The sequence below is a fragment of the Protomyctophum parallelum genome (genome assembly GCF_964188405.1).
Source record: "Protomyctophum parallelum genome assembly, chromosome: 12".
NCBI lineage: Eukaryota > Metazoa > Chordata > Actinopteri > Myctophiformes > Myctophidae > Protomyctophum > Protomyctophum parallelum.
This window is the reverse complement of record NC_139712.1, coordinates 18,832,170-18,859,593: the sequence shown is the minus strand read 5'-3', so window position 1 is coordinate 18,859,593 and position 27,424 is coordinate 18,832,170. Positions and strand designations below refer to the sequence as shown.

Here is a 27,424-nt window from a genome sequence, read left to right as displayed (position 1 = left end):
ATGCTTTCCCAATTTTAATGGGCCAACAACAAATACAGAACAGTAGTTTTGCTAAACAGATTCCGGATTAAAGTTCTCCCAACCGTTAGGTCTATCAAAGGTCAGAATGTACAGTATATATTAGTGTTACAGCTCAAATGCCAAGATGTGTCTCTTACTCAGCAATCCTTAAAGGCCAGCAAAGACCACGACTGAATCTAAATGCAGACAATGAGCCTTATAATCTTGTGCCAAAAAAAGGCTGACGTTTTCTGCCAGTGACAACTGCAAAAGAAAAGATTGCATGTCAAAAGGCCAATTATGCAGATCCAGTGGATGAACAGAAATATCCTATACATAATCATCAATATATTTATTTATTCAACTCCAAATAAGATTAGCAACAATTTAAAAGGCTTATAAAATAATGCACTTTGAACTAAAGGCTCTTCTGACAACATGTGCTGTGCTTTCCTATCCCGTATGTATGGTAAACTCTAAACTGCATATACTAGCTTTGTCCAAAGTGCCGTGTACATTCAACCGTTCACAACCAGGCACCAACCTGCTCAGCGGGACCAATGGGCCCTTTTTGAAACCAGCTCCTAGCCACTCGCCCTACACACTTCCACTCGGTTTGAGCATAGATATATACATAGTAGAGACGGCACCGGGATTCCCCTCCCACCCATTGCCGTCTCTATTATTGAAGTGTGTTGAGCGAGGGGTGAGGAGCTGGTTTCAAAAAGGGGGATAGGCTCTGTGCATAACTTAATCCCTCCCCCTGTGACCAGAAATATCTGTAGGAGAAACTGACCAGGAGCAGGAAATTGATAATGCCAACTTCTGAAAAAGGGAACTACAGAACTCTATTGGGAGTCAAGTGTCTTGCTCAAGGACACTTCGCAACTAGGGCCGATTTATACTTGCGTGCATGCCGGAGGCGGTGACGTGCTCGGGAACGGCAGATCTACAAGCTCACAGCAGCACGTCATATTTGTGGCGCGTTCGTCGTGAGCTTAGCATAATCTGCTCTTTACGGCATTCAACGCCAGCATGCAACCAAGTATAAATCAGGCTTCCCATCCGTGCGATACCCCAATCAATCGGCCTACCTCTACCTCCAGACCCACTGTGACTGCGGCCCCAACTGTGACTGCGGCCCCAACTGCGGCCCTAACTGTGGCCCCAACTGCGGACCCAACTGTGGCCCCCAGTGTGAATACAATCCCACAGGAAGTGGAACACAGGTGTAAGGGTTGACAGGAGGACTTGTATTGATGATTGGCGGAACAACAACAACAGGCTGAGACGACGTGGTTACAGACATGAGATAGTAGGGCGAGTCGGAGGGAGTTGCTGGGCCGTCTGTCGCTCGCTGCGTTTCGCCGACGTTGTCCAACTCGTCGTCCAACGCTGCGATAACAACAGCTGTGCTGATGTTGTTGTGGCACACGGGAGGCGAGGAGGAGGAGGTGGCTGCTGGGTGCTGCTCGGCAACAACACCGCTGACATTATGGTAAACGGGAGGCGGGGAGGAGGTGGCTGCTGGGTGCTGCTCGGCAACAACACCGCTGACATTATGGCACGCGGGAGGCGAGGAGGAGGTGGTGGCTGGGTGCTCGGCAACAACACCGCTGACATTATGGTATACGGGCGAGGGCGCTGCTGCACGGTGCTCATCCTCGACTTCTGGGTCGGCCGGAGGACACACGGGAGGAGGAGGAGGCGGCGGTCGTCGTCGAGTGGCGATCTCCTCCAGCTTACCACACAACGCTGTCATGGTCAGTGGGATGGACATGCAGCTGCAAAGACATCAAAATGTGAATGGAATTAAGAAACACGCCTGAAACAGTCATCACCTGTAATCATCATACTGTTCATTCAACAGTTCATTCATTCAAATGGAAAAACATAGATTTTAGCGTTGGCTATTCAAAAATAGCAGTTCTGCAAGAGCTTGTAGTATGTCTGCGCCATTTTTTTACATTGAAAAATCTTGAACGGGTTTGGACATTTTTACATTCTCTTTTTTTGTACAAATCCTCTTCTGGGGGTCCCATGAACAACAACATTTTCAGATGGGGGTCCGTATAGCAAAATACACATCAATCTGGCGGTCCTTGACATGAACAAGTTTGAGAACCACTGCTCACTACCGTTATAAACTACAAAACCGTTTAACCCTAGAACACTAAACCCAACGTTTGTCACACCATCACTAAACCCGTGAGCATATTTTACCCACATATAAATCCATAAATTTCCATTTATCCAGCATTTATACAGTAGGTGACAACTTTCCAAAAACGTCCAAATTGTTCACTTTCAAACTGTCATACATATCAGCAGGGCTTAAAGCCCCAAAAAATCCCAAGACTGAAAATGATTTTTTGCAAATCTGCAGTGATCTCATTAAATGACCCCTATGAAATCCTCAGGACTGAAATCAGTCCCCAGGACTGAGAACTTTAAGCCCTGTATCAGACTAAAGTGGTAAATGACGGAGAAAAGAAGACACAGGAGAATAAACACGTTTCAAGCCCATACTGTAACCATACCTGTATATACTGTAACTGTACATACTGTACTGTACATACCGACTCATAACTCTGGAGATGTAGTCGTTCACAGAGGGATCCTGCAGGCCTGCTGCAAACACACTGCAGGTCAGACGATGACCGTCCTCAATGTTCACCAACACTGCAGAGAGATATACTAGTAGTAAATCTGGTCCATGAATTAACTTCAATAAATTCAGACCGTGGACCCCCACCCTGACAAGCACTTTGAATTGTAGGCATTACATTTAGTAAACAGATACATATTGTGAACGTAGGCACAGTGCCAGGCATTGTGACCTTGTAGATCAGTTATTTTCACATGGTTTGCCTCTTTTTTGAGGGGTGCTAGCGCCTCCTATAAACATTATAGTGTAGATTCTGTCTTAACACAAACATTAAATGCCATTGACAATGAATAGAGAATTTACGTGTTATGTGTCTGAGCAAATCGGCTGTCAGTATGTCAGGGGAAACCCTTTGGCCAATAAGGAACCACCATTCTTGGTGACGTAACTAAAGGTATGTTTCAAGGTTGGTATAAGGTCAATAATTGATTAGAGCGCCCCTCACTTCACACAGGTGTGATTTTTCTATAATATTTGACAATTTGGCCAATTTGGTATTAACCCATTTTGGGGCAGGAACCCCTTTTGGTGTTAGCATTATGTTATGCTTTAGCTATTGAAGAATAGCAGATATACAAGCTCATAGCGCGCCACCGAGTGGCGCGCTATGAGCTTGTAGGTCTGCTATTTTTTTTAAATCGAAGAATGACTGACATAGAAACATAGCTTTTTCAGAAAACTTTTCAGTTTTAGAATCTGATCTCAGGTCAAAATGGCTTAAATTGTCACATTATAAATGTGAAGATATACCCTGTAATACACTTATACGGTATGTTGGTTTGTTTGTTGACGAGTGAGAAAACATTGTTGCACACGGTGACCCGCTGATCATCACTCACACACTACGAGGGAGTCCAGGTCAGGTTGGTAGAAGGTCACGGAGAAACTCCTGTCCGACACTGGAAGGACTTCAAAGAGCAGGTCACACGTCACCACATCTAAGGACATGTTTGAGCACATTATAGAATGAATACCAGCGTTCCAAAAAGTACTCAAATGTATTACTTAAGTAAAAGTAAAATGTACAAACGTAGAAGTATTTGTATATAAAAAAAAGTACCCAAAGTAGAAAGTAACTATATTGTGCAGAATGTCCCATTTCACAAGTTTTCAAAGAGTTTTTATTAAACATCTTTTGAAAATAGCTTCAAGCTCATGAACCAAACCTTATTCCTAAACATAACCTCAGAACAATTATTCCCCAACCTTACTCCTAACCTCAGAAAAACTATGCCTATACCTAACCTTATTCCTAAACATAACCTCAGTCAAACTATATGCCTAAACCTAATCTAATCTTATTCCTAAACATAACCTCCATAAAACTATGCCTAAAACTAACCTTATTCCTAAACATAACCTCCATAAAACTATGCCAAAACCTAACCCTATTCCTAAACTTAAACCTCAGTAAAACTGTGCCAAAATCTAACTTTATTCCTATCCTTAACCTCAGTAAAACTACCGGTATGCCTAAACCTAACCTTATTCCAAAACATAACCTCAGTAAAAACAGTGTCAACACCAAACCTTATTCCTAAACTTAACCTCAGTAAAAAAAGTGTCAAAACCAAACCTTATTCCTAAACTTAACCTCGTTAAATCTATGCCCAACTGTAAATCAATACAAGAACAGCTGGGTGCGATGGTTCGGCAAAAAAACATTTCTTTTTTAAAGTGAGCATGTTTTGGGTTGAGCCACCCGATCAGAATATAGCCATAATCAGAACATATGACATCTCACCCGAACAAGCAGCCCACGGTGACGTCATGCAGCTGGTCAGGAGAGTGTTGATGGCACACTGGTGCCGTAGGGCCTCCAGCAGGGCAGGGACGTGGCCAGGATGGGTGAAGGGAACGGTGTCCACCACCGTCCCTCTGAGGTCAACCGACCCCCAGGCACCGCCAGGGAGAACATAGCTGTGTGCGGTTTCGCCGGGGAGATGCTGGATATAAAAAAAGATAATGCACTTTTTCCCCCCCCCCACCACCTTTTTCATCACATAGATCTGCAGTATGCACAATTAACCCTTTTGGTGTTATAAGCATTATGTTATACTTTAGCTATTGACAAATGGCAGATCTACAAGCTCATAGCGCGGCACAGAGTGCCGCGCTATGAGCTTGTAGATCTGCCATTTTCTTTTAATTGTGAAAATGTGGTGCAAATCTTTGAATATATATTCTTTCAGAGCAAATGTTTTTAACTCAAATCTTTGCTTCTGGGGGGGTCCCTGGAACAACATAGTCAGATGGGTGTCAGCGGCCAATTACATTATATTTTTGGAGGGTCCTTGACATGAAAAAGTTTGAGAACCACTGATATTGTAAAAGGTTTTTTTTTCAGAAAACTGATTTTGGAAGACATTTTGTAGAATCGTCCTCAGGTCTAAACGGGTTTAAACATTTGTGTGTGGCTCAACAATACATCCGAATCCTCTCTATTCTCAAAGCTTGGCGTACCACTTTAAAGATCGCATCCTGTGAGCTGTCCAGTGTTTCTGCACAAGTCTTGGTGCAGGATGAATCTCTCGTCAGAATCTTGGGAAAGGGCGCCCACTGCAGTTGAACCTCTGGTATGTCAACCTCTATAGAATACCAGCACAGCAAGAGATTAGTGTGCAATATCATGAAGCCCATGCAATACTGGCAGTCATGTCCCAAAAAAAGAAAAAGAAAGAAAAAACTAAAAGGCAGTCAAAGATGCTCGCCAGACTAGGTTAAAGTGCCGCCAATGAGTCTATGCACCTAAATGTCCCTGAATTGCTCAACAATTGGCCAACAATACAAAAGAACAACATGTGGTCATTGCTGTGCAATTCCGAAAAAAGCATGAATGTACATTTTCGGGCAAAGTCTTTTCCCAGACACCATGGGGACATCTGTAAAGAAAATAAACCTTGCATATTATCCACTTTTCTTTTAGACGTTTTAGTGGACATTTCTACAGTGCAAGGTTACCAGACCTGTAATTTGGCGGAGATTGTTTACAAAAGAGAGGAAGAGTGGAAGTGGTGGCTGAAGCTTGAGCAGGAAGCAGGCTGGCAGTGTCTCGTGGGGGATCTCAGTCAAAGGGTACATCACTGGAACACTGCAAAACACACACACAGACAACAAGTATATACTGCAATACATCCATCCATCTTCAACCGCTTATCCGTAGTCGGGTCGCGGGGGCAACAGCTCCACCAGAGTGCTCCAGACTTCCCTCTCCAGAGCAACATTAGTGACTTCCTCCTGGGGGATCCCGAGACGTTCCAAGGCCAGTGAGTCGATGCATTTCCTCCCAACTGCACCTTGGTCTGCCCCGGGGGTCTCCTCCCAGTGGGACGTGCATCGAGGACCTCCCTAGGGAGACACTGGAGAGGCATCCTAACCAGATGCCCCGGGGTCTCCTCCCAGTGGGACATGCGTCGAGGACCTCCCTAGGGAGACGCCCGAGAGGCATCCTAACCAGATGCCCGAACCACCTCAGCTGGCTCCTTTCCAGGTGAAGGAGCAGCGGTTCTACTCCGAGTCTCTCTCTCGTGTGACTGAACTTCTCACTCTGTATCTGCAATATATGGATTCCCTAGAACTAGAAGCCAGCATGTCTTCAATGGAATCATAGAAGTACCGTACATTTTTAATTCTGGTACATTTACTTAAGTAAAACATTAAAGTTCCACCACCGTACAGAACCACCTTTACCCCTGAGGATCCAGTTCAGTAAAACATTAAAGTACTCCTTCAACCACGGTAGAGAACCACCTTCCTTTACCCCCGAGGATCCAGTTCAGGAGGCTGTGGCATCACCGATGCCATCTGTAGAGTGTGGCTGACATCACTGGGCCCGACCAGAACCTGTGCTGCCTGGCCGACCGCCCTCATCTCCGGAACATCTTCAAAGAACAATATTGTTTTAGTAGCCTACAAATGCAAGGGGTCATCATTATCTCCAAGTACAACCGAACCAATGTCCTTAAGGCCAGAAACTGTAGTAAAAATACGCTTCGTGGAGGTGCTGGGTTCAAAAAGTGAAGGGAACCCGCACACGCCTATGCTCCGAAAGGTTTATTTATGACGAACGTTTCGAGCCAAGGCTCTTCATCTGGTCAAACTGATTTATTAAGGCCATCCATTTTATCTGTACTTCAGGCAGAGTGGTCCTGGACTACGGAAATTCTTTCAAATATAAAAATCACTCGATACAGAACGGTGCAGGATCATGCTTGCTTTGTCCGAGTTTGGGAGAGAGGCCCTCAATGAGACAGGCCTTCAGATTGTGAGATATACGATTACGAGGTAGAAGTGTGTGCTTAAACATTGGTCAACTTACTGGATTTGGGAGATTTCAAAATGGCAGAAGGGCTGATGTAGAACAGGATAGTAACTGGAACATCTGGAGGAATGTATACACCATACAGTATTTATTTGTATTAAGACAAGACCGTTGAAGACCAGGATATTTATATTTCTTTGTATTAAGACAAGACAGTTGAAGACCAAGATATTTATATTTCTTTGTATTAAGACAAGACATTTAAAGACCAACATATTTATATTTCTTTGTATTAAACCATTTTGGGCGGGGACCAATTTTTATGTTTTAAAGCATTTTGTTATACTTTGGCTATTGAAAAATAGCAGATCTACAAGCTCATAGCACGCCACCGAGTGGTGCACTACGAGCTTGTAGGTCTGCTATTTTTGAAAAATTGTGAAAATGTGGCACAAATCTTTGAATATATATTTCAGAGCGAACATTTTTAACGAAAGTATTTGCTTCTGGGGGGTCCCTGGAACTACATATTTTGAGATGGGGTGCGTGGCCCAATTCAATTTAGGCATTTAGCAGACGCTCTTAATCCAGAGCGATTTACATGCTATACATAGTATACATACTATGACGTGCTATGACTATACAATGCAATTATAGTGCAGTCTACATAACATGCTATAAGTCTAGAGATAATTCTGATAATAGAGATAATTCTGGGGGTCCTTGACATGAAAAAGGTTGAGCACCACTGACATAGAAACAAAATAGTTTTTCAGAAAGATTTTAGGATTTAGAAGCCTTTTTTTCCAGTCCAAAATGGGTTAAGACAAGACATTTGAAGACCAGGATATTTTGTTTTCTGTAATGTTCTAGACCAGTGGTTCCCAAACTTTTCAGGTCAAGGCCCAAAAGATAAGTTAGACGTTTGTCCGCGACCCAAACTAGTGAAAATGTCAGATCTACAGAACGGTGTTCTCTAGACTATTATGTATAACTGCTGCTGTAGTTATTATTTCTGTCATTATTTTGTTTACTGATACATTATTTTATTTTGTTAAGAGTCGAGTACCAGATGTTTGTGTTCACGTCATTTCCGGCCATCAGGCCTTATATGGTCATGTGAGTAAGGCTCACTAGTTCAGAGTTGTCGCTTCTGTGAGAGGGAGGCAGTTTGTTTGTTTGAGAACACGTCGCTTAAAAGGTTTGTTTAATTGTTTTGTGTCAACATTTTGAGTTCTCAGTCTACATTATAAGTTCCATATTGTATTTGTTTATGAGTTTAATTGATCGATTTACCTTTGTTTCAGTTCGACAGTTTAGTGATCGTTTTGGGCATTCTATGAACTTCATTCCCTTTACATCGCTATGCAGCCAGCGAGGTACATTCATTTGTCAAGCACATTTTCCATATCATCATGTTTGTATTGTATAGTTGGCGATTATTCTGATGTCTTTATTATTTTGTGTGTCACCAGTTTGACGTTGGTCTTTGAGTGATGAAAGCGCTTAATAAACCACCAGTAAAGAAAAGCAACCTGTCTCGTCTGTGAAGGGAGTGACAATATGAATTATGAACCTCCTTTTCCTGCCATCAGATACCCAATCCTGCCATTGAGGACAGTGTCCACCAGGGGGTCACTCTCCTTGATCGCCCTGAAATACAGGAGAGATAGTGTTGGATTGTATTATAGTGTTGGATTAATATATACAACATCGATTTTAGGCCTAATAATTCTATTTTACTCACCTTGGCAAATGTGATATTTTCTGCAAGTCCTTCCCCAGCAATTGTAGGGAAGCAAATAATTTCAGCTTTCTTTCACTGGGGGGGTAAAACATTCTAATTAACTTTGTGGATACATTATGTTTTAGCTTCCATTAAAAGTAGGGATGTCCCAATCACATTTTTGCAATCCAATTCCGATCATTTGATTTTGAGTATTTGCCGATACAGACTTTCCCGATCCGATATTTGTACTTTTATAGAACACTTGCCAGATGCCATATCCACAACAGTACAATATGCAAAATCACAAACAATATCCAGTCTAATGATATGGATATACTGGTAATATTGATACTATAGATCACTTGTTTTTGCTTCTGATCAGATTCCGATCATTTGACGATCAAAATGACGACACAACCCTGTCAGATCAGGACAACCCTAATTAAAAGCAAATAAAAGTTCAGAGGCATTACTTGTCTCTAAAGAGGCCATAGAGGTTAGAAAGGTCCGCCAACTTCAGCGAGAATTCCACAAAATCCTTTGTCCTGTTGAAGTGGTGAAAAGGAAACAATGAACACACTACGGGCTCTATCGTTTGACATGCCTTAACCGTCAGCATTAACCACAATCCGTGAATTACGCATTTAGGAGACAGAGCAACGCCATTCAAAACTCTACACGGCTTGTGCGAACAGGCACTGCGATTCGACTGGCCAGTGCAGAGTCCTTGCACACAAGGACACGCCGTGATTGGCCAGTGGCCACATTGAGTGGCAGTCGGGGCAAACGCTCTCACCAGAACATGATTTGCCTATCTGGTTGCAATTCGAACGGCGCTATCGAACTTCACAATCGAACTTCACAACGTTCGGCGTGGCAACTCGCTCGCTTTAGCTCGGTGGTGCTTCACAAGGCTCAAGTTCGTGTGAATCGGCGTGCCTCCGCTCTGTCGCGGTACTTTAAGTACAAAACAAATTAATGTCCGCAGTTGTTAATAAGCACAAGCCGTGCATGATTTAGAATGAGCGCAGCCCTGCCACTATAGTGGGGCTAAAATAAATAAATACTGAAATGATATTGCACACAGTGAAATTAATTATTAGAAAGACATTTTAAATGTTCACAATACAGCTTACCTCAGCAACTGAAGTAGGGACTCATTAGACTGCAAAAGCAATTCAACTTGGTCAGTGTCATGGTGTAATCATGATGGGAGGAATATTAAAGTAAACTGTTACAGGGATCTTCAATCTTTAGTGATTTTTATTTTTACATTGACCACTTGAACCCTGTCATCCCCATTCTGAGGGGAACATGGAACATTAGTCGGAAGTATAGCCGATCTACATGCTCACAGCGCCTCGTGCTGCGAGAATTTGTGAGCTTGTAGATCTGCTACTTACTTACGGTCTGAAAATACACATTCACATGAATCCAACAGTGCTGTCAAACAAGTCCATGAAGCCATGCATTAAAAAGGGTTAATCTGCAACACCATTTTACACAGTATGTAGTGGGGGGGGGGGGGGGTCCTTGCTTCATCCCTCTCAGCTAAGGGGTCCTTGGCCTGTTGACCCCTGGCCTGTGTTAGAATGTTCAATTTGACAGAACAAAGAGCCCCTTACCACTGGGGTCTCTCCACACAGTGTTCAGGGGTGGACTGGGCATAATGTGGGCCAGCGTGCAGAGCTGATCAATGGTCTGACTTTCTAGTCTAGTCACGTGGTCTAGTAGCTGTAGATGTAGTGAAGAGATTGTCATGATTGGCTGGCCTCTAAAGGCCTATTCAATTCATAGTCCAGTTTTCGGTGAAGAAGTGACCAATTTGTCGTAAAAAACCTGGTCGCAATGACTAACCAATCAGGTCAGTAGACAGGCAAACAATCCACAAACGAACCACAACGCGTCGCGCAGACTTAGATATTCTATGTTGGGTTTGCGCCTGGTTGTGGTGGGCTGGTCTGGGTGAAGATGTCAGCAGGGCTGAATGTATGTCCCAGTCAGTGTCAGAATGTTCCTTACCTCCGGGTTCTCTCCACACAGGGCTAGCTTGACGTCTTGCACCCGACCTGCCGGTAGCAACAAGACCTCCATGTAGAACATGTCCGCCGTCAGGTAGCACGTGGCTTCAGTGAAGTGGAAGCCCATTCTGCAGAGCAGAGGACAGAAACATTATGCTACCGTGTTCACTGTGACGTTACTATTGGATTAGAATAAGAGCGGGCTATATTGGCATATGGTTTAAAGACTGTCGACACTGAGCAAGTATATTGTTCACCATTGTATAGTTGAACTCTGCCATCCACTTGACTTAGAAGTTAGAACACATCTTAAAACATTTTTATAGTTATGGTGAGCTGCCCTTAAGACAGATACAACATAATTTATTTAAATCAATAGGCAAATTGTATTCATTATTTTAAAACATACTGGTATAATTAGGGGTGGGGGGGGGGAAGAGAGTGAAGGAGTAGATTTTTGTACCCAGTTTGTTTTGCAATCAATTCCAGACGAGACATCATGGTGTTCACGGAATTCACTAGAAATGATACATTTAGATTATTCACAGCTAGGCTATTAATAACACTAACAGTATACAATGAATATGATATATGATGACATGCATTGCAAAGGGAAACCCAGAATTAACCCTAGAAGACCAACGTTGTGTGAATTTAACATTGTAATTTTCATAATGTTGCTGATGTGGGTGTCCTTGGGTACCTTCAGGATTCTCGCTGATGTACCGGAAGGTAGGTTTGTCTCCCTACCCCATCCCTGTTTTTTCTACAGGCAGGTCTTGGAGTGATTTTCACCCATCGTTAGTGATTTTAAAAAAGGCAGTTTATGGAGCAGTTCCCAGCCTTTTTTTTTTAAATTTCATGTTGATTAAAGGAATAGAATACACCGCACACTTGCTCGGTACATGAGTATTTTCATTTAAATAATGCAAGGTTTCGGTCCCTCCAGACCTTCTTCAGGCATGAAGAAATGTCATGTTGAAACATTAAAGGAGAGTACCTAAAATTGTCATTGCATTGTTGTACTTTAATATATTTTGAAGAGAAATATTTTTTTTATGGAATGTATTATATTGGGTAAAATATACCCAACGTTAGTGATGGTGTGACCATTTTCAACATTAGTTTATAGAGTTAATATTTCTCACCAGTTAAAGTTTCATGAAGTCGTTCCAGACATCTATACATAGGCTCGCAGGGTTTGGAGGGATCTCTGGTTCTTTCCTACAATACAGAGTGGATCATATTCCAAGTCGTTAAGGAAACATTGGCTTATTTTCTAATGAGTTACACATACACACGCCTTGAATTCATGGATCTCTTGTTGTTTTAATTATTTCGATGACCAGGTGGCTGCTCAGTACAGAGACTCTGTCAGCCATCAAATTATTGGCTTAGGAATGAGACAAAAACAAAACAATCTCCATGATGACTAATGACACAACCCATCTTTGTTTTGGTGAGTAGCAAAAACGCTAAAAACGAGATAAATAACCAGCTCAGTAGCCCTTGTAATTAGAGTGTCCACTCTGAGACTGGGAGAGCAGGGTTCGATCCCTGCCCAGGTCATACCAAAGAGTCAAAGACCCTACTAATGGGACCCAGTCAGTGCCTCCCTGCTTGCCACTCAGCATCAAGGGTTGGATCGGGTTAAGTCACTGCGACATACTAGCATCATGTTGTCCATATCTAAGCTAAGGGGTGTACTTGTACATAAAGTTGCCTCACGCTAAGGGAGATAGGTCCTATGGGCCTCAGGGCACGGCAAGGCTTACTAGTACCTACTTGGCATGATACCAAAACAGCTTGCCAGCAGTCACTAGGTTTGTCTCGCATTTGGCTATTGTGTGATGAAGTTTCGATAGACAAGGGCAGCGGATCGTGGGTGAGATTTTTACTGGACGGTGAACAGAGGGCAGAGACGGGAGACAGATTTGGATAGGACAAGCAGCTAAAAACCCCGGGGCAGACCTGAACTACATGGGGTCCGCTGTGGGAAGGATTACAGTACTAGCCATATGACACCCGGTGCGACATGCACGGGGCTCTGAGTCACCATGGTGCTTGTTTTTAAACAGCTTACGATAGTAATTGCCCTTGTTTATCGGTAGGGGATGCACATACCACAGAGCAGCTTAAGGCATCCTGCTGTGCGACACGACTACAATTTGTGAAGCAGTAATTCCTGGGTGATAGCAGGGATTGACCTTTGGATGCTTTGCACTGTGGGGCAAATAAATGCTGTTAAACACGGGAATCATCATTTATGCAATCAGTATACATTTTGGTCTGCTGAAAAAACACAATGTATTTTGTGAATTACATGTCATCCCAAGAAGAGCTCAGACAGAGCTCTACTTACTTTTTTTAAAGCGGGAAAGCATCCATGTCATTTTAGATTTTAGTGTTGGCTATTCAAAAATAGCACGCACAAGCTCAGACAGCGCTCCACTTCGTGCCGCACTGCCATTGTGCATCTGCCATTTCTGAACATGTTTGAAATGCTGAATACTTTTTAAACACAAATGTTATCTTCTGGGGGGGGGGGGGCACAAAACATTTTCAGATTGGTGTCCCGTGGCCAAATATATCAATTGGGGGGTCCTTGGCACTAAAACGTTTGAGAACTACTGCCATTTGTAGAATAGGCCTCAGGTCAAGTTAAGTTGGGTTAAGGAAAGCTGTGTTATGCATAACAAAGTTCCATAGCTGAATACTGAGCACTAGTTCTGGCAGACAGACGGCTGTATGGCCTGGCCAGCTTCTCTATCCCCTGGAGGACCACACATAACTACACATTCTGTCCAGTATACCCAATTCCTCTTCCAGACCCCTGAGACCGACCACTGCCAAGCACAACTTCCAAGCTCAATAAGCTCACAAGCTTGTAGATCAGCTATTTTTGGCAAAGAGTTTTGAGGGGTGGAAAAGAGCAGACCAAGTACAGACTGAAGGGTCAAGTTTACCAAGTATTGACGTTTCAGGTGGTTAAATCAAATGCACATGAACAATTTAACAAGTCTCTCTCTCTCTCTCTCTAAGACCCCAGTTCTAATCTCATACCTTGCACTTCATTTTGAATTGATCCAAACAAATGTAGGACAGGATGAGGCATTGCTAGAAGTTTCAAGATGCTAGAAGTTTCAATATGCCTCGACCTGGACCAAGTACAGACTGAAGGGTCAAGTTGACCAAGTATTGACGTTTCAGGTGGTTAAATCAAATGTCTGAAGATGCACATGAACAATTTAACAAGTCTCTCTCTCTCTCTCTCTCTCTCTCTCCCTCCTAAGGGGATCTTGAAGACCCCAGTTCTAATCTCATACCTTGCACTTCATTTTGAATTGATCCAAACAAATGTAGGACAGGATGAGGCATTGCTAGAAGTTTCAAGATGCTAGAAGTTTCAATATGCCTCGACCTGGACCCAAAAAGAACTAGAAAATGTCAAATAATATAATAACTTTTATTTTACTAAACATCACAATTGAATCCAACAACATAAATGAGTAGCCTAGACAAGGGTCAAATCTCTAGAGAGGTCGCTGTTATGACTAAGGGTTTCATGTTCTCATTCCTAAAGCATCACAATGCATCATAAACTATGTATGTATATCAGTCTATGAAAGATATGACCCTTCCACAGCTAGCTATTCATAAAATATAGAATTGTATTCACACAAACAATAAAACTAAAAGCTGTTCATAAAACATCTACGGATGCACAAACTATTAAGGCACCTTCGGTTCAAGCCAACCCATCATTTCCCTTAGGCCTGACTAATTGGTGGCTTTAGAGGAATTTCACAAGCGTGGAAATTCAACATTTCCCTGCAATGGTCGTCGATATGCTCCATAATGTTGTTTGGCTTACCATGCATCTGCGGACAAGACGGAAGGTTTCATTCCACGGCTTCTCTGCATATTTCACATGCAGATCAGAAATGATCTTTACTGCAGCACAAAACAGAATAATAGTTTGCTCTTAGTCCATCCACAGCCTTAAATTAACTATAATACCAGCCACAGTCTGGACTTGGACTCTAGTTTTGGTCAACCAAATTAATAAGCATTTGATCAAGAAGTAGTATAGGCCTATGATATTGACACTCGAAAGTTCTAAAGTAAAAGTCAGATTCGATCAAATATGCATGCTAGCTCGATTTCTAGCCCAAATGTTGAACTCTCGTAGATGTATTTATCGATTCAGACAAGATTGAAATTTTCAGAATCGATAAATACATACGAGAGTTCAAATTTTGGGCTAGCTCGATTCAAGGTTAATATTATATTGAATTATCGCGTTTCTTTATCAAAAGGATAATAGCCGAAATAATTAACTTTGCCGCAAATTACCTGGCTTTTGAAAGTCCATTTTGTGTTTGAACTTGCATCAAGCGCTAAGTTGACACGCACCAGGATTTAACTGACAAACACGGGGGGGGGGGGGGGGGGGCGGGCAAATCAATCAATCATTGATTATCAATGCCATTAGGCGCCTTATGTCTTTGATTAGGCTGTCTGTTCCTTATACTTGAAACTTTGAACTTGAACCAGAACCATGCATATTTGAAGCAAAACCTACTCCATATTTATTTACCAAATTTTCTAATTATTTTCCTCCTATTTAAAATCCTCAATGAAATAGATAAGAGCCTATACTCAACTATATTTATTTTCCACAAAAACATCATCATCATAAATTAGATTTATTTGCTATAAATGAATGAATGGCAACATATGATATGAATGGCATGAAAAGTAAAGCAAAGTAATGTTCATTCCCAAGTGGGCGGGCGTTGTCACGTCCCTCCCAGCCGGCCGGCAGACAGACAGATGCGGCCAAACCCAACAGGACCACAGCCTCTGCTGGTGGACGGAGCTCTGAGGAAGCTAGCCATGAGCTACAAGTTAGCCTGACTCTAATCGAATCTCTTGTGCCAATTTAAGGTGGGTTTTTATTCCGTTTCAATCTATATATCCCACATCAGCTGGTGGTGGTCATGTTGTTATTCGGTGCGTTTTCCACACTTTGGCATTGTGTTTGCGGTGGTGGTTCTATTTAGCTTTGTGTTCAAATGCTAGCTAGTTTGTTTTAGTTTGGCCATTCTAAAGAATACCAAGGATGCGACAGTGTCACATCTTATAGAATAAGCTAAACGCGTGTGCGCGGTGTATGAGTGATTTTTAGGTTCTTACAAGCTCACGGATCGGATGTTTAAAAATAATAATCAAATGAAATGAAATAAAATAAAAAATAAACGTGAGTCACGTTAAATGTAACGCTTTAGCGCGACGCCATTGAGTCATCCTTGGGTATGTTCGTCCCAGATGGCTAGATATCATCAGAAACAGACAGACACACAGTGGGTGAGTTGAGAAGCAATCCAGACAAACACACACACAGCTGTTGCAATTAAGCGACCCGTTATTGTTTAATTAATGAACACTCCTTTGTGAATAATTAGTCTAATTCACGGTGATGTGCGTATAGATCACTAAAAGCAGAATATGGCTGGCTGTGCAGTGCTGCTCTCACCGACTAATGACTGTATTAGTTGTCATGTCACTCACCAGCTAAGTGCAGCTAAATGGCTACTAGGTCAGTGTATGGGATTAAGTTGACACGGTTTGTTGTTTTTACTGCATTATTTATACCTGCTCAGTCTGTCTGGCATCTGTCTCGTGATTGGAGTGTGTTGTTAAATAAAAGCTCGTGAGCTGGTTCAGTCCCTTGTATTATTAGTGCCTGCGTATTAGTTCCAATTCAGTATGATGACGTTTTAATTTTAACATTTATGTATGCCAATTGCCATTAGTTCTGGGGTTATAGCGATATGAAATCCTATTCTAGCTGCACTTACTGGCTATTGTTGTGTACGCCTCTGCAAAATCGTCACATGACGCCATAATATATCCCTAATAAATTGTCCCTTTTAATAAGATCCTTCCAGTATCATCAGCTATTGGAAAATTTGACCCTGGCTGTACCTGCCTGCATTTTACAGTAGCGCTGTGATGAAAGTGATATGGCTTTGATTGATTGATTGAAATATGTATTAACAGTTTGCAGAATTACAGTACATCACTCAATACAAAGACTGTTAACTGTGAGTGGACGACCCAATAAAGCATTACACTTGTTTGCAAGAGGGTCCACCTTGTTCAAATTCATCAAAACATTTAGAGACGTACAAATAGACACTTCTATATAGCCAAAGAACAGAACAGGAATTCATCATAAAGGAGGTAAAAAGGGAAAAGAAACGTATAGGCCTACAGTGAGGGGGGAAAAGGGGTGGGGACAGTCTGTATTTTCAAACATGAACAACAGTTCCAACTCTCTCCCAAGAGTCAGAATCTACAGAAGAAGTCAAAATAAATGACACCATCATGGGTGTCAAAGCAACAACAGTAATCATTGTTATGCTTTCCATCCTCCCACATTCTGTCATGCTGTATTGAGGTTCTCTTTGTATTTGTAATCAGCTGGTCCGCCATGGGAGGGGAGGGGAAGGGTGTGGGTCATTTTGGGTGTCTTAAATCAGTGGTTCTCAACCAGTGGTCCCCCAGCTAAATGAGTGTTTCTATGTGCAGGGCGTTGCTGAAAATGAGCACCTGTGCTCAGCTACTTCCCTGGGTAAATAAATAATAAAAAATAAAGCTAAATGAGAGAGAGTTGGTAAACCAAATGAACCCTTATTAGATCTGTATTGAGAGTGTAAAATTAAACCAATTTGACCATTATGGCCGGGTCCATTTGGGACCCGGAAGAATTGTTATTTGGATCAACGTTTGCCTGTTGTCTCTCCTAATGGTACCACATCAATACAGCATGGAATTGTCCAACGACAACAACATATTCTAAGTAAGTGAGAGGCAAAATCTCATCAAATGGTGGTCTGTGGCTCAAATGCTGAATAAATAATGTTTGTTGTTATAAAAAGGGTTGGAAAAACCACTGTCTTAAATGGGACAGCATTGCTAATACCTAGGACTGTCATCATTATGAAACACAATTCATTGTCACACAAATATAGCCGGGGTAGGTTGTAGATCTGCTATTTCTACTTTTTTATATTTGAAAATGTATGACTATGAACAATGAACAATTGCGATTGTGTAATACAGGCCTGCTTAAACAAAAACAAAAAAAACACTACAATACTATTTTGCCTTTAGACTCCATTTTGGAAATGAACCGGAGCATGACACAGCCTTAATGGTATGGAAATGTTTTTGTGGAAAATAACCAAATGACCAGTCCTTGACACTGACTGGGCATCAGTGCATCACAATGTTTTCAATCTAGCCAAAACGATTTCATAAGGCACTGTTGTGTCACCCAAGAAGTGAACCCACCCCCATCCTGATGACTGGTACAGGTTGTGTTTTTGTTCCTCCTTGCTGACTGGAATTTAGCCATTCATTGTGTATTGTAATATTGAAACATTAACATACTAACTTGCAACGGAACTTGAAACTGGGTTAATTTGAATACAATAGAAAGTGGGTTGGCTTTGTACATGATATACAGTCGATTAGATGGGGAAAATAAAATAGTTGTAACGGCAAAAAACTAAAGACAAAAGCCAAAATTGCATTAGCCTCGTAATTTGTTTTGTCATCTGATTAGGATCAGTGTGGAACTCGGTGTCAAACCTAGTGCAAAGAAAGATTAATGAATGAAATGCTTATAATATAAGCATTTCTGCCTTATATCTGCCTTATATTATAAGGCAGATTGCAGGCCCAGTACTGTATAGCATGCCAATGATCATTCATTATCACAATGATTATAAGTAACTATGCAGGACAGTTATCTAGAAATCCCCATACCTTAATGCTGAGTTGCTGACAGTTGGGCCCCCGAGAGTGTTCCTAGTTGTGGTGGTATTTAAACACTTTTTCGCATTTCATTATAGGCAAAGATAAATACAAATTCATGTTAATATATCTCATCTCTGTCAGTTAAAAACCTCATACGTCTTTTTCAGGATTAAAATAAGAAAAAATTGCAAAAGTAGTAGATGGACAAGTTCGAAATGCGTCGCTTTAGGCTGTGATCTGCTACTTTTGATGCTTTCGTGTGACGCTGTAGTACGATCAAGGCGTTAATTTAACCCATTTTGGGCGGGAAGCCGGGAACCCCTTTTGGTGTTATTGAAAAATAGCAGATCTACAAGCTCGTAGCGCGCCACTCGGTGGCGCGCTATGAGCTATTTGCTATTTTTGAAAAATCGAACGACTGACATAGAAACATAGCTTTTTCAGAAAACTGTCATTTTCAAACAGACATTTTTAGAATCTGATCTCAGGTCAGAAAGGTTTCTGCCCGACAGCAACGATATACTCTGTATTTATATACTGTAGATTATCTATTGTCTTCAGTCTTTTATGTGTTGTGACACAATTATGATGCAGCGGCTCAACCCGCTTTCTTTTCCCCCCCCAGGAGTCAAACTGAGCCATCATTTGCAGCAGGAATCCATACAGATCCTACAGTCCTCTTCTCCCCCACCCGTCTCCTACTGGGAACCTCTCTTTTAATCACACTTGGACCGCCGGGTGGACAGAACACAGAACAGAACCATGGCAGCTGCAAAGCCAAAGGGACAGAACTCTCTGGCCCTGCACAAGGTGATCATGGTGGGCAGCGGAGGAGTGGGCAAATCGGCCCTGACGCTCCAGTTCATGTACGACGAGGTAAGAAGCAGGGCTGCGTCTTTGTGTATATTTATAGAATGTACTGAGTGTGTAATTGTATTAAATTGCATTTGATTAGATTTATTTGGTATTTCTCAATCAGTGAAATGACGTGTCACATAATCAAATTGCATGGTCATTCATGAGTATGATAAGAAGAATGCCTGGATAAACCACTAAGACGAAAAGCAATAAACATATATATATATATATATATATTTTTTTTTAATCAATCTACACACACACACACACACACTTGCTTAAAGGAGTAGTTCACCAGGTTTTTATTGTCACATTCTTAAGCCAATAATTTGATGACAGGTGTAGTCTCCAGTAGGAGAATCAAACCGCCTGGTTTACGGGAATTAATTTCTCTATGGAGAATAACATGGGCTCATCTTAAAATCGTTTCATATAAACGTTGTGGTCCAAAAATAATCAAGCTGTCTCTGTGTTGTTGTCAGGGACGTGTCTCTGTATCGTTTGCGACAGTCAGTCACACTTATAGTCCGTTTCTAGCGAAAATGTAACTAATTCAGTAGCAGTAACAAAAGCGTTTACTCTTAAGGGCAGTCCATATACTGTCTCCGACCACCGAACTTTTCGTCGGAAAGCTCCGGTACAACTACAACATGACGTCACTCGCAACTTCTGAAACGCATTTCTCCGATTTTTTGTTCTGAAAGCTGCACTCCCAGATGTTGTGACTCTCCGAACTCTACTTCGGAGAAAAAATAAAAGTCTGATCTTTCCGAGGAAAAGTTCGGTGGTCGGAGACAGTATGGACTGCCCTTAAGTCAGTTGATTCTTCATATCCATATGAATGAAACGGCCGGGGTGACATGTTTATTTTTCAAACACAGTTCTTATATGAGGCGATCTAAAATCCCCCTATGTGGATTACAATGCAAATAAAAAGTACATGAACCCGTGGATTTGCGCCCTGTACCGATATTGACGTCAGACTTCCGTGCTCTATTGACCGGTCATCAAATTATTTGCTTAAGAATGCGACCAAAAACTAAAAACATCATGGGGTGTGAGATTTATAGAAAAGTGGGGAAGGATTTCTTATGCTTGGGTTTTCAAGTGATTTTGGTACCTTTCTTACACTTAACACTGATGTTGAAACTTCAATCTTTTGCCGGTCTGTAGTTTGTGGAGGATTACGAGCCAACCAAAGCGGACAGCTACAGGAAGAAAGTGGTGCTGGATGGAGAGGAGGTGCAGATAGACATCCTGGACACGGCTGGACAAGAGGACTATGCCGCCATCCGGGATAATTACTTCCGCAGTGGCGAGGGGTTCCTCTGCGTCTTCTCCATCACAGAGCTGGAGTCATTCGCAGCAACAGTCGACTTCAGGTGGGGAAATCCCAAATAGTTTTCTTGATACTTGACTTACATTTTGCTGTCAGGCAGAAACCTCCTATCTCCATATTAAAACGTGGTTTCGAAATAGCACGTTTCGGGCCTGTATATCTACTACTTTTTGCTAGTTTTGAATTTGAAGCCTGAAAGGTAACAATTTTGAACATATGAGGTTTCCACCCGACGGAGTCGATATGTTAGATCTTCCCTTTGCTAGCAGTCATAATTGATAGAAAAGTCATTTTTGCGTTGAACTACTCCTTTAACCCATTCTGACCTGAGATCAGATTCATACGAGGTTTCCACTGGACACACACTGGTCTGATTAAACCCATTCTGACCTGAGATCAGATTTAAAAAATGTCCGTCGTTCTTCGATTTTTGATATGAGCTTGTAGATCTGCTATTGTTCAATGGATAAAGCATAACATGATGCTAACACCAAAATGGGTGCCCGGTCAGAATGGGTTAAGCCGGTCATGATTTAAAGGTCATGACTCATGTTCTGTCCTGGTAGCAGGTATATTTAGTGATGTGTCAGCCTTTGCCACTACAGTGTGGAAAAGGCTGGGAACATGATACTCTTATGTCTAAACCGAATATGTGACCTTTTGTCATTTCAGAGATTCATTATACCATGACAGTCACTTTGAATTGAATTTTGCTGCCATAGATAGAGCAGTCCACTTTTATCTTCTTGGTCAGTCTGCAGCCAAATACAGTTTGGGGGTCCTTGACACAGTTTGAAAACTAGTGATTTAGAAGGCATTTGTAGAATTTTGTTCGTTTTTTCTCGCATTCTTGAGCCAATAATTCGATGCCCGGGTGGCTGGTCATTAGGATACTCAATTGAATCCGCTGGTCATCCAATTATTGGCTCAGGAATGTGACCCCACACACACACACACACACACACACACACACACACACACACACACACACAGACACAACAGCAGCACCAGCCAGTTCAGATGGGTCTGATTTTCTAGCACGTAATGGTTAATAGCTATGTAGCTGAATGTGTTATGATGACGTGGTGTTTTGCAGGGAGCAGATCCTACGAGTGAAGGAGGATGAGAACGTGCCCTTCCTCCTGGTTGGCAACAAGTCAGACCTTGAAGACCGACGGCAGGTCAGCGCCGACGAGGCCAAGGCCCGCGCCGAGCAGTGGGGGGTGTGCTACGTGGAGACCTCCGCCAAAACCCGTGCCAATGTCGACAAGGTAAGTCCGACGCGACGTTACGGTGAAGTTGGCTTTCCTTAAATTTGACCAAGTAAAATATCAGTTTTTATTATTTTATAATGTTTTCACAGGTGTTTTTTGACCTGATGAGAGAGATCCGAGCGAGGAAAATGGAGGACAGCAAAGAGAAAAACGGAAAGAAGAAAAGTAAAAGTTTGGCTAAGAGAATTAGAGAGAGATGCTGTATTTTATAGTGGCAAGAGAGAAGAAGCAATGACTCGCTTCTGTACATATTACATTTCTCAGATTATTTTTTTGCATTTAATTTGTGCCCAATAATTCCTGACTATTACTGCTTGACCTGGTGCCCTCAGACACATGTCAGGAGTAGTGTGGCGGTACCCCATACATCATTTATAACTCTAGTTTAAACACTCCAAATAATTAAATGTACTTTCTCTTCCTACAGTATGACCACCTTACAGAGTATGGCAAAATGGATGTTTTCATTTATGCCTAAAGTCTTGGAGATTTTAACAAACCTTTTTTCGATATAGCATTTGGTGTGTGTTATCTCTAAACGGTGCAGCATGATTAAACTGATGGAAAAAAGGTCAGAGAGGAGCTAATGTTTAAATAAGAGGTTTGTGCTTACTAGAACTTGGATTTAAGGGCCCGGAATCCATAGATTAGCCTGCCTGCTTTGGGTTGTACTTGTATGCTAATGTTAAGACTCAACAGTGTCAACAAAACAACTCTTTGAGTGCCACCCGGTAATCGGGTTCTATCTATTTGAACCACATTTGAGATTTGATGCCATTCCGACTTAATCATTTCAGACCTCAATTTTGTTGTGTAATTTTATAACACTTTTCATTTGTCTGTGGATTCAGAGTATTTTTATTTTCTCTATCCCACTGGGCTAAAACCAGTTGTAGAAGATGAGCGCACTAACATTGTTTACTTTGAGAAAATGTTATGTTATTCTTTACTCTTATGTAAGTATGCATCACTTGAATTTTCTAATCCTAACCTTTCACTTTTCTTTTAATCTCACTTGATTAAAGAATTTAATTGCCTTTTTGTGGATCAACAAATCCACCGTGCTCTGATGGAGGAATGATTGCTCTGAAGGAATAATGATCCCATAACACTAAATTTTCTGCTGACATGAAGGAATCTCTTGAGTGGGTAAAATAAATTGACTGCATGTCAACTATTAACAATTTATACCTATTCATCTTCCCTGGCTCTTTAATCAAAGCAAGCCCCGTTTTTATAACGCTGTGTGAACGTATCTAGGACGACTACAGAAGTGAGAACATGATTTGGGCTATGTCGGTAAGGTGGCGTGCATCAATCATAGTTATAGTGTCAACAAAAAATAATGAGTCTAGACAAGTGCCCACTTGTTACCATAATTAAAGTGAATGACAACTGGATATGATGAAGTGGAAACGAGTAGATAATGAGAATATGATTAATGACAGACCAAAGCACACTGTCCCATTTGTTTTTGTTTAATTTTACCTTTTACCTGAGCCACACACTTATTTGCCATTTTTATTTTACAATGTATTTCTTTTTAAGGTCTAGCACATCATCTTGAATGTGTTCACTGCACTCTTCTGAAATTGTTTCACACTCGAGACTAAGATTTATTTTAGTTGCAAAGAGGGTGAGGAAAGGTAAATTAATGTTTGTGAATTAAAGTGTTTTGTTATTTTAGTTTGCCCAGAGATTTTACTACAACCCCAAAAAACCCACGATTACCCGTAACTTAAAAGCCATGACATAGTATCTCAAATTACTCCAAACTGATACTCTAAATTATAGCAGCAAGTTTCTGTCATGGTTTGTATACCTTTTGGTGGTCACTGGTCAAACAAAGCTTTTCAAACCACTATCTGGTTGAACTTGAAGTAACAATCATTTGGCATTTCTGCCATTTTTGCTCAATAGCACATATGTGAGATCTGAGATGAGAAAGACCATCAGGGAGGTTATGTGACAATGGCCTTGAGCTAAACTTGAACCTACAATGTTACACAAATATTTGGCTTAATGTCTTAAGCTATAGTTTGGTTGTGGTTAGCCCTATTGTAAACGCAGACGATATTTAAACACTTGTTGAATACAATTTTAAGGGCTAACCTTTTCCTTTAGACCCTTACTGTGATGTAAACACTCCTCAAAGTGACAGTTGTACACGTGAGATGCAGTCAAAGAATCACTGGTTCATTGTGTGTTGCCTATGTTTGTTTAGGACATCCATTTATTCAAATATAATAATACTGCACAAGGAAAAGGAGCTACAGAGGCTATATTTACAGCAATTGCCATATTGTTTGCTTACCTCTAAAACACTAACAATGCAGTGTCTGCAGTTTTTGCCCTGTTCATTCAGTCATACTTGTACATTTAATTTGTGTACAAGTGAACAGAGCCCAAGTCTTTGGTATGGAATCAAATGGGTGATAACTAAGTGGTCGACAACATTCTGTGATGTTTGTGTGAGAACTGTGAGCGTACTATTATTTTTGGTATATAAAAAAAACCTTGTTCTGCTTTTTATATAAATACCCTTGAACTAAAACCTGAAATATCTGTCTTTGATTGGGTGGTTGTATGTATGTATGTCATTAGTTACTTAATTTGTAGTCTGTTTAATTTCTTTAAACATAACCACTGTGTAGCCTATATGTTTGTGACGGCAAGAAACAAAACAAAAAAATATTTTTGTGCACTATTTGAAAATGATAAATAAAGTGAATATTACTAATAACATTTTACAAACGTCAAACTAATCCTCAATTTCAGAGTTGTTTATTGACTAAACTGAAGTTGACACTTGTAGGCTTTGAGAATCTAGTTTGAAATATTTGTCTTCCTTGACCTGGGAGTGTGTATGCAAAGACTGATGCACACACTCAGACAGACAGTCAGACACAAGCGGCCTGGTGGAGATAATTATGAGGAAAAAGTAAAAAATACAAACATTGTCTACATTCTACAAATCTTCTAAACATGTTTGTGGTGCCCTCTGGTGGTTGTCTTCATAGCTTAGTGAGAATTGTTAATACAACGAATCTTCACTGGGAGTCCTAGTATTTGAATTGTTCAGGATGTGATGTAACTAATATACAGTTTTAGTTTATATCAGTTTAATTTGAATTACTTTTTACGTTGTTTGCTAGGTTAGTTACATTTAGATTGTGTCAAAGGCTAAGCAAAGTTCATGTCTCACCTACACACGGGATATCATCCAACATGAATTTCAATTCATCCCCTGAGCAGAGGGCTCCATTAGGTCAATGGTCAAAGTTTTGCAGGAAGCCGGGTTCAAATCTGAGGCAGAAGAGCAAAACAAGCACAAACGTCCTAACACAACACAAACATTAAATTCCATTGATAATGAATGGCCATTTTTGGTGTGTAAACAAACGACATGATGATATGATGATGATAAGAGAGCCCGTCACTTCACACTGGAGTGATTTTATCTACAAGCTCAAAATGTACATACTGTACATATATGTGACATTGTGAGTTTGTAGATCTATTTATTTTATTATGTTTGAAATGGCCAGAATAGGGATGCCAATGAAAGTGGTTAAAGGCTATGACTGTCATTTAATATACCTTAGAGCTGTTGTGTGGAAATAATAAAAAAAGGTCCCCCCCATTCTGTGTTGCCTAGACCTGGAGGTCTGGAAAAAAAAACATCAACATGTGAATGATTTTTTTCAGACCACCTCAGCCTGCTTTCTCAGCCTGCCTTCTCCCCCACCCAAGTTGGACGGCGTCATTGCGGGCAACTTGCCCCCGTGGTCCCATCGGGGGCAGCAGACCATGGTGGCCCGTTGGAGCAGATCAGGGCTCAATAAGGTGCAACAGAACATCCTACAGTACACCGGCCCATATTATCGGACATCCAGAGGAATCTCATGGAGTCGATGCAGAAGATCATAGCCATCCACTGTTCCACTCCCCAGACGAAGACCACTAATAGAATAAGTAATTGTTGTATTTCAACATCAGGGAGTCTTATGGGTACACTGTAATGCTAAATGCAAGTGTAATATTGTGGAAAATATAGCCCATTTTGTGACCAAAGAAAATACAACAAATACAAATTTGACCTATTTTTGTAAATCACTATACAGTATGCCTTACTTTTATATTCCCAATACCATATTCAGCATCACAATGTTTTATAATTCAGTCCCAATCAATTCCAGGCATAGTCTAATATATAAAATTGTATTATAAGGATATGATATGAAAATTAATATAAAAACAAGAACTTCGGTTATTTCTCATATAGGCTAATAGTGGCGGTAACAGGTAGAGCCATATTCCAATACCCCAAATCTCGGCAACTCACTCACTCACACTCTTTTGATTGATTGATTGAAATATTTATTAACAGTTTGTAGAATTACAGTACATTTTCAGATTTTTATTGAAGGCATACTGTACACAAATACACAATATGCAGTACACAGATACATACAGATATACAAATACATCTTCCACCTACACCACCAACCACCACATAATACACAGTGTAGATAAGTTCACAGCGCAAATATTTCAGGGTCATAAAAGGTTACAGTCAGGTTAGAAGCATAGACAAGTTGAGTCTATATGTGAATGTAAGGAGGTCCTGAAGCTACTATATGATGAGATGGATCTAAGATATAGAGGGAGGTTGTTCCAATCGAATGGGGCTTTGTAGCAGAAAGACCTCCGCCCAACCACATTGGAGATTTTGGGGATTTTAAAGTAAGGGTATTGTAGATGTCTTAGTGGATAGGATGAGGTAGACTGAGTCAGGTACTGTTTTAAGTAAGCAGGGCATCTAAAATAAATGCATTTATAAGTGAAGAGATACCAGTGTAGTTGCCGTCTTGATTTAGGCTGCAGCCAATTTAGTGATTTGTACATGAGACATTGGTGGGTATCATATGGGCATCTCAATACAAACCTGCACAGGGAGTTGTATAAAACATTTAGAGGTTTAAGATGAGAGTCAGTCGTGTTCAGATACACAACATCTGCATAGTCAATCATGGGAAGTCTCACTTGAGCAATAATTCTTTTCCTAACATCAAAGGAGAAGCAATTAATAGAACGGTAAAGTGAGCTTAGGCAACCATAGGTTTTTTTAGTAACGTAGTCTATGTGTGGTTTGAAGGTAAGCTCTGGGTTGAGCCACACTCCAAGATATTTAAAGGAGTCAACTTTCTCAAGTTGAGAGCCATTTGAAAAATGAATGTCTATTCCAAGTGTGCTTGCTTGACTGTGTCGTGTGCCAAACACCATGCTGCAGGAATTCCTCTTATTCAACAGTAATTTGTTATTGTGGAGCCAGTTCTGAACAAGGTTGAAATCGGATTGTAAGGATGATTGAATATGAGTATAGAGCTGAACTTGACTGTGTGAGCAAATGTCGGGTAAATCATTAATGAAAATAGAAAAAA

The 27,424-nt window shown here is 41.1% G+C and overlaps 1 protein-coding gene across 1 annotated transcript; it reads left to right on the top strand.

Moving 5' to 3' along the window:
* The first annotated feature begins 15,525 nt into the window (after window positions 1-15,525).
* ralaa (v-ral simian leukemia viral oncogene homolog Aa (ras related)) lies at window positions 15,526-23,168 on the top strand. The gene is made up of 5 exons (XM_083778515.1): window positions 15,526-15,629; window positions 19,135-19,385; window positions 20,541-20,749; window positions 21,803-21,977; window positions 22,070-23,168. The coding sequence occupies exons 2-5, from the start codon at window positions 19,272-19,274 to the stop codon at window positions 22,190-22,192; spliced, it is 621 nt and encodes a 206-aa protein (XP_083634641.1). The 5' UTR covers window positions 15,526-15,629; window positions 19,135-19,271; the 3' UTR covers window positions 22,193-23,168.
* Window positions 23,169-27,424: the final 4,256 nt, after the last annotated feature.